Source organism: Canis aureus, chromosome 27 (assembly GCF_053574225.1).
Source record: "Canis aureus isolate CA01 chromosome 27, VMU_Caureus_v.1.0, whole genome shotgun sequence".
Lineage (NCBI taxonomy): Eukaryota > Metazoa > Chordata > Mammalia > Carnivora > Canidae > Canis > Canis aureus.
In genome coordinates, this window is record NC_135637.1 from 33,282,366 (window position 1) to 33,293,253 (window position 10,888).

Here is a 10,888-nt window from a genome sequence, read left to right on the forward strand (position 1 = left end):
GACTCCAGTCACATTTGCCCTTGATACTGATGCTGTTGTTGGCGGTGCCCGCAGGGCCAGGACCTACAATATCCTAGCAGCTACTATCTCACAAGAATGGCAGCAAAACTAAAGGACAGGTGTTGTTGCTGGTAACTGCTGTGGTGGAGACCTGGGTGCCCGAAAATAGCGGAGCCCAGGCACTGATTTGGGGGCAGACAGGGCAGTGTAACCAAGGACTCTGCCTCCTGTGCACCTCCCCATCCCCAACCTGAAAACTGTCCCCAAGTTCCAGAACAAGGGGGCTTTCCAGGTCAAGAAACTAGGGCACCAGCCCAGCAGGGCTTTACCCTACCACACCAGGGGGTAGAGGGGGGAGGCTTTCTCTCCCCCAGAGCACCCTTTGCCCATCTGGAAGATGGGAAGAAGGTGGGGCTGATGAAAGGTCCAGCCCCACCTGACCCTCCAACCCCTCAGACCAATCAGACTCATCCCCACCCCTCCCTCCCACTCCTCCCACCAGCCCAGCCCACGTGGTGGCCCTGCCCCTGTTGGCGGGAATGGATTCGACTCTGGGTTCCGGCCAAGGGCAGAGTCAGGAACCTGCCCTGGGAGGGCAAATGCTGAGTGGGAAGCTCTGATTTGATTGGAATCTTATTCCTGGGTCTGTGGCCTCGGGCAGGAAGCCAATCAAAGCTGCGGCCTCTGCTGGGGCACAGGAGGGAAAGGCTGGGCAAAGGGACCCTAACAGTAGATGCCGAGGGGCCACCCCTCCCGGCCTCGGTTCCCGGGTCAGCGGCCCGGCCCTGCATCCACTCCTCTGCAAGCCAAGGAAGCCCGAGGCACTTGCGGCCTCCAAACCGTTTATTGGTCCCGCCTCGGAGGTGGGGTCGCTGGGGGGGGGGGGGCGGGGCGGACACAAGGCTGCGGGGAGCGGGGCCTGACGCATGCGGGTCCGGCGGGCGTGGCGCTCAGGCGAAAGTGGAGCCGTTCCAGCCCACGTTGGCCGCGTTCATGTCGTAGTAGTTGATGTAGATCCTGCGGGGCGTGGAGGCGGGGCTCAGCGGGCAGCGTCCTGGCCGGCGCGGGCCCGCGCGCCCCCCCCGCCCCTCCCGCCGGGGCGCCCCCGCCCCCCCGCGCCCCCCGCCGCCCCGCGCACCTATCCGGGCTGACGCGCAGGCGCTCGGCCAGGAGGCCGCACAGCAGCTTGCTGTAGGCGCGGTTCTGCGCGCCTCCGATCTTGCCGATGCTGTGCAGGCTGCAGAGCGCGCACGGCTCGCTGGAGCCGCCGAAGGCCATGAGCTGGTCCGGGACCACGTGCACCGCGATGTACTGCGGGGACACGGGGTGCGGTCAGGCGGCCCGGGCAGCTCGCCGGGCCTTCCCCGCCCAGGGCCTCAGCCCGGGTCGCCTCCCCGCCCCCCAGCCCGGACCCCCTCGTCCGCCCGGCAGCCCCCCGTGCTCCCTCCCGCAGACCTGCGCCGGCTTGCCGGTGGCCTGCGCCAGCTGCTGAGTGAGCTCGGAAAGGAGCCCGTCCGGCACGGAGGCGCGGGGGACGTTGGTGTTCACCACGAACATCGGCATCCTGGCGGACGAACGGCGGGGACCCGGCCCGGGAACCGACGGACGCGCGCGCGGCTGCAGCCCGGGAACCTGCGCTACGTGACCGCCGCGCCGTGCCGCCCCCTAGCGCGCAGCGGCCCCGCCTCCCGTGACGCCGCCGCCGGCGAAGGCCCCGCCCCCGCGCGACCTCCAGCCCCGCCCGGTGACGTCACCGCCCGTCGAGGCCCCGCCCCGCCCCGCCCCGCGCGCCCGCGGCTGCCTCCCGCTGGTGACGTCAGCGCCCGCGGCTTCTTCGCCTTCTTGGCGGGATCTGCGTTTCTTTAGTTTCTTTGTTAGTCCTTTGTTTGGTCACTGATGTTCAGGGACGTGTGTGTGCCAGGCATTGGGGGTACAGCGGTCCCCTGGGCACGTGACCCCTTACCCCCCAGGAGTCCAGAGCTGGGAAAGCGGGTGAAGTTGCAGCCCGTTCCGCCGCACGCCTGGAAGCTTCGCATGTCCGGGGCTGCGTGGCCCCCAAGGCTACGGTCCTAGGTGTGTGAGTGTGAGAGAGAGATGGGGCGAGGGCGTCGTGATGCAGGTAGAAGGGGGGCAGGCACGGCAGAGCCGGAGTCCCCATCCAGGTGCCCTCCCTGTACCCTTGCTCTTTAAGGTGAGTGAAGGTGCTAGGAGACCCCAAGGGGAGGGGCAGGGACTAAGAGGTGACGCTCAGACAGTGCTCCATAGGCTAGAGGCGGTCAGCAGCTGTGTCTTGAAGCCACCCCCAAGTTCCTAATCCCCTGAGCAACTCTTCTGCAGGTCCAGGAACTTTAGTCTTCAAGGAAGCCCCGCCCTAGTAACATCCTGTAGGGATGCCCTTTCTGAGAGCCCTCAGAGAATTCTTTGTCTCTTCCACTAATGGTTAGCTCAGGGGGCATCTGGTGGGTGGCAAGCATACAAGAGACGTAGACTAAATACTGGGTGAATGAAGATAGCCGTGACATGACAGGAAGAGGACAGAGCAGTGGCTGGATTGGGGCCCTGGCCGCACCTGCAGGCCTTGCCATCACTGGGCAGAAGGGCTTGTGGCTAAGAGGCCACCCACTCCCACTCTGAGGAGCCCCGCTGGTCAGGCTGCTGCTGTGCTGGGGGACGGATCTCTCTTAGGTGCTGGAAGGGGTCCATTGGGTTTGGCTGAGTCCTCAGAGCTCTCCTTGGCATTTGGCAGGTGCTATCTGGTTAAGGTGGCACAGCACACACTGGCCTTGACGATGGCCATGTGATACAGCAAGGACACTGGTGCCTGTGGGACCAGCCAGCATCCAATCAAGTAGGTCCCATGGCCTGGTTGTGCAAATAGCCTGCAAGTGTTTGTTCCTCCAGCTGGGACCCAGGCTTCATCCTTCCTCACTCTCATACCTTGCGCCCAGGGCTCTTACCACGGATGGACTGATGCACTCCACGTCTCTAGCGCTGGGCCCTCCTCAGAGCTCAGTAGCTAATTCGGCACTTCCTGCTCCCTGTGTCCAAATCCAAGTGCTTGACTTTTCCTCCCGCACCTGTTGGCCTGCCAGTGAAATGGGTTTCCCTCCACTGTCACCGTCCTCCTCCTCTGCTCCCTCCCCCCCCCCACCATCCTAGCACCCCCACACACACACCTTAGTTTAAGTTAGCTGGCTTCACCTTTGGCCTGGCCCTGGTGGGCTGCTCTTCCTAGGGGAGGAGTCTATTTCCCTGCCCCCTGGTAGCCGATCTGGCCATATGATTTGCCTTGCCCAGTGAAATAAGAACAGAAGTGGCAGGAGTGACTCCAGGCAGAAGATTCAAGAGCCAGGACCTGGTTCTTTGAGATGGTGGAAGCGTGACAAGATGGATTCGCACCAGCAAACGCTGGCAATGTCCCCGTAGGTGAGCCACTGCCTTTCAGGTTGTTACTGTAGCATAGAGCAGTCTTCCCTGATCCGGGCAGCCTCTGCGCTATTTACCATTTGCTCTGACCCTCCCCCATAGCATTCAGTGCCATCTTTCTAGAAAGGCACCTGAGGAGGTGATATCATTCCCCGTCCCACCCCTTACTAGCTTGGACACTAGACTAACCTGAGACTCCCGTTTCCCTACGTGTAATTTGAGGATGCTAGTAGTGTCCACCTTACAGAGAAGTATTCTGAGGACTGAGTGGCCTAAATACTGGTAATTGTCCCCACTGATACTAGAGGTAGTGCTGTCACGATGCCCTGGGTAAGCTGGTCCCCGCCCCACATCTTGCACCATCCTCCTGAGTCTGCGTGCTGTCTTTCAGTACCATGCTCCTAGCTCTTGGCTCCCAGGTTGGTCCTAAAATGTGGTATGCATTCACTTCCCTTCATCTGCCTCAGTTCCTCAGGAAAGCCCCAGAGCTGCTGGCTGTCGTGTGGTCCTATAATATGCCCACCACCTCTCCTGTCCTTCGAGGCTATAACCACATTTCTGTTTGTGAGTTAGTGTTTTCTCGCTAGGTGGTAGGCTCCATGAGAGAGGTGACTGTCTCTTTTTGGCTCTTGCTGTGTGCTCACCTTCTGACTTGTTACCTCAGTGGTAAGCAGAGGGCCTCCAAAGATGTCCCCGCTCCAATCCCTGGAATATGTGAATATGTTACGTTACGTGACAAAAGGCACTACACGGGTGTAATTAAGAATTACAGACCTTAAGATAGGGGGATCATCATGGATTATCTGGGTGGTCCCAGTGTAATCACACAAGCCCTTAAAAGGAGAGAATTTTCTCCACTAGACTCGGTGAGATGCGGCAGAAGGAAAAGTCAGACTTGAAGCAGGAGGAGGACTCAATGTGCCATCATTACTGGCTCTGAAGATAAAGGGGGCCAGGAGCCTCAGTCGTACAACCACAAGGAACTGAATTCTGCTAACAACCTTAATGAACTTGGAGGTGGGTTCTTCCCTAGTTGACTTAGAGACGCTTTGACTTTGGCTGTGCAAGAGCCTAAGCGGAAGACTCAGTCACTTGGTGCTGGACTTCTGACCCAAAGAAACTGTGAGATAATAAATCGGTTTTGTTTTAAGCTGCTAAATTTGTGGTAATTTGTTCTAGGAGCAAGAGAAAGGTAATACACTTGGCTTCAATAGGGGCTCGATAATTCTGTGCTGAACAGCCAGATACATGCCCCGGGAGGTGTTGGCAGGCATGGTGGCTGACTTGTCTGGGAGCTTCACCCCATTCGTTCTCACTGTAGGAATCTCCATTCTGTCTGATTAGAACATTCGCTGCCCCTGGCAACCAGGTATGGCCACAGGAACTCACACAATGTATGGGGTTTGTGGGGAGGCAGCTGCCTTGTTGATGGAGGCACAACCCTGCCTCCTTCCTCCTGCCCCCGCCCTGGAATTTGGACATGACCCTCAGTTGTGCAGCAACTGTCAGGCAGCCATGAGCTGGAAAAACCCAAGCCAAGGAGCTGGGAGTGGCAGCCCAGAGGAGCCCAGGGCTCTAACAGCTCTGCCCAGCCCCTTCGGCTGACTTCCAGTTACAATAGAACAAGCAGCTCCTCGTTCAAAGCACAGCATGTCAGGATCTGTGTCATCCGCGGTCCCAGTGCAAGTCGTGGCTGCTCTAGAGGACTTCCTGAGCGTCACGTCCGGTGGCACGGCAGGCGTTCTTACCGCAAGCATCCTTGCTGCAAGTATTTTTGTGGCAAATATTTTTGCCACATAACTGTCTATAAGGCAGTGTTGCCATAGAAGATAAAATCAAGTGGCGCCTGGGTGGCTCAGTGGTTAAGCATCTGCCTTTGGCTCAGGGCCTGATCCCAGGGTCCTGGGATCGAGTCCCACATCAGGCTCCCCGCAGGGCGCATGCTTCTCCTTCTGCCTAGGTCTCTGTCTCCCTCTCTGTGTGTGTTTCTCACGAATAAATAGAATTTTTTTTTTAAAAAGGATAAAATCAAGAAGGAGAATTTAATAAAAAGGACACAATGAAACATGAAAAACAAAATTACCCAAACTGAGAAAAAATATTTGAATACATTTGAAACGTGTGGATTCTGTGCAAATAACTTGATTTTATTTTGTGGACTGTACCTATGCACTTGTTTTCAAAATCTAGTATTATGCATTTTGGGGGTCTTTTTTTGGGGGGGTCTTTTTAAATTCATCTTGTATCACCTTTCTTTCCATTTTTTTTTTTTTTTTTTGCTATTAAGAGAGGTATCTGTTCCCAAAGACTAGGATACATATATTTTTTAAAGATTTATTTGAGAGACAAAATGGGAGGGGGGTTGGCAGCAGAGGGAGAGGGAGAAGGAGAGAATCTCAAGCTGACTCTGCACTGAGCACAGAGCCCAATGCAGGGCCCAATCTCACGACCCTCAGATCACAACCTGAGCTGAAACCAAGAGTTGGATGCTCAACTGACTGTGCCACCCAGGTGTCCCTAGGATGCATCCTTGTAACTGAGCTTTGTATTACATTGTGAAAGCTTTTTTTTTTTTTTTTTAATATTTATTCATGAGAGAGAGAGGCAGAGACACAGGCAGAGGGAGAAGGCGGCTCCATGCAGGGAGCCCGATGTGGGACTCGATCCCGGGTCTCCAGGTTCACATCCTGGGCTGAAGGCGGCGCTAAACTGCTGGGCCACCGGGGCTGCCCATGAAAGCTTCTTTTAAAACTTTTCATTTTAATTTCAGTGTAGCTAGCATAAATGTTTATTAGTTTCAAGTGTACAATAGAACGTTTTGACACTTCCATACAATATGCCTTGCTCATCCCAAGTGCGCTCCTTAATCCCTATCCCCTATCTCACCCATCCCCCACCCACCTCCTGTACTGGTAACCATCAGTTTGTTCTCTATAGTTAGGACTCTGTTTCTTGGTTTCTCTCTTTTTCCCCTCCATTCACTCATTTGTTTCTTAAATTCCACATATGAGTGAAATCCTATGGTATTTGTCTTTCTCTGACTTATTTACTTTAGCACAATACCCTCTAGGTCCTTCCACATTGTTGCAAATAGCAAGATTTCATTCTTTCTGATGGCTGAGTGATATTCTGTTGTATACGTCCACCACATCTTCTTTATCCATTCATCCGTTGATGGACTTGGGCTGCTTCTACAATTTGGCTATTGTAGATAATGCTGCTATAAACGTAGGGGTGCATGTATCCCTTTGAATTAGTGTTTTTGTATTTTTGGGGTAAATACCCAGTAGTGTGATTAATGGGATCGTAGGGTAGTTCTATTTTTATTTTATCTTAGTTTAGTTTTAGTTGGTTTTGTTTTGTTTTACATCATGAAAGGTCCTACACTGTTGTTTGTTCTTGGCATATTGTCACCTATCCATTAATAGACGCTCTGTAGTTCTGTGGGAAATGTTGGTTCAATAACCCTGCACCACTGTATAGACCATTATGAGGGCTAGGATTTATATAATACACAAATGGGACACCTGGGTGGCTCAGCAGTTGAGCATCTGCCTTCGGCTCAGGGTGTGATCCTGGAGTCCCAGGATCGAGTCCCACATCGGGTTTCCTGCAGGGAGCCTGCTTCTCTCTCTCCCTATGTCTCTGCCTCTCTGTGTGTGTGTCTTTCATGCATAAATCTTTTTTTTAAGATTTATTTATTTATGCATGATAGACATAGAGAGAGAGAGAGAGGCAGAGACACAGGAGGAAAGAGAAGCAGGCCCCATGCCGGGAGCCTGACGTGGAACTCGTCTATGGCCATACCACCCTGAACGCGCCCGATCTCGTCTGATCTCGGAAGCTAAGCAGGGTCGGGCCTGGTTAGTACTTGGATGGGAGAACTCGATCTCGGGACTCCAGGATCGCGCTCTGGGCCAAAGGCAGGAGCTAAGCCACTGAGTCACCCAGGGATCCCCAAATAAATAAAATCTTTAAAAAATATATACAAATGGGAGTACTGTGTCGATGGAGAATTGAACCTAAACTGTCAACCAGTTGATGAAACCAAAGAACTCAACCAGTTATTTATTTTTTTTATCTTTTATGGCAAAACTGTCTCACAGCCAATTGGTTATACAGCAAAACACTTGTAGCAAAGATGCTTACAGGAGAACCACCTAGAACTGTCCAGTGGGAAAGCGCTGCTGGACACAGAGGTGGGAAGGAAGGAAACCTCCCAATGGAGGGAAAAGCCAGCTGGATAAGGGGGACTATGGCTCACAGGAGCACCCAGCAGACCCTGAAAGCCAGGGACATCTTTGTGGACAGGATCCGAGTTACCCAAGCTGGAAGGAGGGTATGGGAGCAGAGAGGCCTGCTGGCATCCCACTGCGGGGCTACCTGCTTGTCCCCTTGAGGCCTCTCCCCAACCGGCAGCCCGTGTCCATGGGCAGTCCGCCCTTGTACTGGCTCCCACCAGCTGGGTCTCCCTCGGCACCCTTCCCCAGGCCACACAAGCCTTGACACCCCTATAGCAAAAACTCAGGCAGCCCAGAGCCCTCGACCATCCCTGAACTCACCAGTCCCCTGTCCTTGTTCATTGAATGTGGTAAATTTGCAGCACAGACAAGCAAAGACCATTCTCCTTCCTTCCATAGTGGAAAAACGCCTGGGGTGTCATCACTCCCACTGGTGATCAGATGTACCTAAAGGTACAGGATTACAAAGTGGGGTGTCTGCCAAGAGACCACCACATTACGAAGGAAGGGCCGGGGCGTGGTGGGGAGCCAACAGTCACGGCCAGCTAACCCCCACAGGCCCCTGAGATGTGGTTCAGAGCAGGTGATCTGGACACAGTCACTTACAGGCTCAGAGCCTCAGTTTCAGAATGAGGAGGGGGCTTCAGGTGGCAATTCCTTTCCCATAGACTTGTGTGAAGGTTAAAGGAGCTGAAAGGACAAAGTACAAAGTCCCTGACTTATAGCAGGTGCTCAGTAAATGCTACCGGGACTTACTGTATTGCAACTAAATGTCCCAGAGCAGGGAATGAGCTAATAGGCCTGAACCCCCAAAGGTGGGCATGAAAAGAGAGGGCAACTGAGCTTTCCTTCCCTGGCGTCCAGGTCCTGTCCCCTCACAGGATCCCCTCTTCACAGGATCCCCTCAAAGCCAAGGCCAGGCTTTTCAGGAGCCCCCAGGACACTGGCCTGCTCCTCCCGCTGCACTGGGGGTGACCGTGATGCAGCCCCACTCAGACCCACATCACGGAGACCTCATAGCTGCCTGTCCCCAAGGTGGTGTCCTTCTGGGAAAGCCTCGCCTCCCAGAGGGGGGCATAAGCCTGCACCTTGGTGGGGTGGGCACTTCAGAGTGTGGGGCCACTGGTCACTGGAGTGTCAGGGGAGGAGACCATTGGAGGGTCCCTATGATCTCAGGCTAAATTCCCCACCTGGCCTTCCAGGCTCCCCACCTCACCTCAGAGCACTTCTCCCCCAGGGATGCCGGGCTTCCCCTCCTGCACCTCTACTCTGTCCAAGAGCTTTCCTGCCTCCATCCAGCAGCACCAGTGGCCCCCAGGAAGCCTTCCTGACATCTCCAGCTGGAAACCCATCCATCTCTAGGCCTCATTACCTGAGCCTCTGTGGATGCATCTTCATGGTCTGCCTCCAAAGAAAGCTGTGTGGGGTGTGTATGTATGTGTGTGTGTGTGTGTGTTTGCATGTGTGTGTGTGTGTGTGTTTGTCTGCAGAACGTTGGCATCTACCCCTGGGATTTTGCTCCATGGCCAGAGCCTTGGTTATGGGACCTGGGCTCCACCTCAGCATCCTTGTCTTTCTTTGGGTATCTGGTTCTCCTTTATCTTTGATTCCCTGCTGCCTATGGAATGGAGCCAGGGAACCCATGGTGTAAGACTCTGACCTCCTGCAGGCTTTGCAGTGAAGGGCCACATAGTGGGCTCCTCCCCGCCTGCCCTCGCGGAGACTGAGATGTGGCCCCTTGGCCTCCTTGGCCTCCAGGTCCTGCTGCCAGTTCTGGCCCCACCCTGCGCCCCAGCTCAAGCCCCGGTACATCACAAATCCATAGTGTCTCCTGGGACCCTTCAGGTGGCCTATGGACCTCCTCCACGGAATGGGGTGAGGTAGCCAAACAGCCAGGGCAGGGGGAGCAACATCGTGCAGTGGTCAAGACCACCCAGGTCAGTCCTGGCCCACCACCTGGTGATATGGCCTTGGACCTTAGACAAGCCGCTGCCTTCACGTGCCTCCCCTTCTCCTGTGTAAAACAATGATAATAACAAGTACTGGTTTCTGGGGCTCCCGGGTGGTTCAGTTGGTTAAGGATCCCAGGGCTGAGAAGATGGTTGAGGTCATCACCATTGATTTCAACCCTTTTCTCACACCATACACAAAAATTAACATGGGACCCCTGGGTGGCTCAGTGGTTGTCTGCCTTTGGCCCAGGGCGTGATCCTGGAGTCCTGGGATGGAGTCCCACATCAGGCTCCCCATAGAGAGCCTGCTTCTCTCTCTGCCTGTGTCTCTGCCTCTCTGTCTGTGTCTCTCATGAATAAATAAAATCTTTAAGAAAAAAATTAAGAGAAAACTGATAACATAAATGTAAAAGTTAAAACTATCAAACATTTAGAAGGAAATCTTTGCAATGTTGAGACAGATAAAGAGGACACAAAAAGCATTAATCACATGAGATAAAATTGATAAATTGGGCTTCATCAAATTAAAGATTTCTGCTCTAAGACAATTTTTTAAAGATTCTTATTCATTAAAAAAAAAAAAAGATTCTTATTCATGAGAGACACAGAGGCAGAGACACAGGCAGAGGGAGAAGCAGGCTCCATGCAGGGAGCCCGATGTGGGACTTGATCCCGGAACCCTGGGACTACACCCTGAGCCAAAGGCAGACAGACGCTCAACCCCTGAGCACCCAGGTGTCCCAAAAGACAATTTTTAAAGTATTTTATTCATTTATTTGACAAAGCACAGGCAGTGGGGAGGAGCAGAGGGAGAAGGAGAAGCAGGCTCCTCGCTGAACTGGGAGCTTGATGTGGGGCCTGAGATCATGACCTGTACCAAAGTCAGATGCTTAACCAACTGAGCCACTCAGGAGCTCCTGGAAAAATTTCTTCTATACTTTTGTTTGTCTTCTATAGTTAGACATACATTCAATATTTTTATTTTTATTTTTTGGTGGGTAGCAAAGCAAGGTCTATTGAGCAATAGTAAAGTTTATTGAATGATGGAGTACAAAGCTCCCAAAGAGGGGACCCAAGCGGGTTGCCCTTAAAAGCTTTTATTTTTAAGTAATCGCTACACTCAACATGAGGTTTGAACTCATGACCCCAAGATCAAGAGTCACACACTCTAACAACTGAGCCAGCCAGGTGCCCCTAAACATACATTTGCTGTTAAACTCAGTAATTCATTTACCCAAAAGAAATGAAAACATTCTTCTACACAACAAC

The 10,888-nt window shown here is 53.5% G+C and overlaps 1 protein-coding gene and 1 long non-coding RNA gene across 2 annotated transcripts; one reads left to right on the forward strand and one right to left on the reverse strand.

Annotated features, from left to right (window-relative positions):
* Window positions 1-811: 811 nt before the first annotated feature.
* MIF (macrophage migration inhibitory factor) lies at window positions 812-1,679 on the reverse strand. Its single transcript, XM_077874536.1, has 3 exons — window positions 1,456-1,679; window positions 1,139-1,311; window positions 812-1,017 (listed from the first exon to the last, which is right to left on the reverse strand). Exons 1-3 carry the CDS (start codon window positions 1,561-1,563, stop codon window positions 951-953), a joined length of 348 nt encoding a protein of 115 aa, XP_077730662.1. The 5' UTR covers window positions 1,564-1,679; the 3' UTR covers window positions 812-950.
* Window positions 1,680-2,197: 518 nt separating this feature from the next.
* Window positions 2,198-4,576, forward strand: LOC144299162 (uncharacterized). The gene is made up of 2 exons (XR_013365932.1): window positions 2,198-3,426; window positions 4,288-4,576. It is a non-coding gene; the product is annotated as an uncharacterized LOC144299162 (long non-coding RNA).
* Window positions 4,577-10,888: the final 6,312 nt, after the last annotated feature.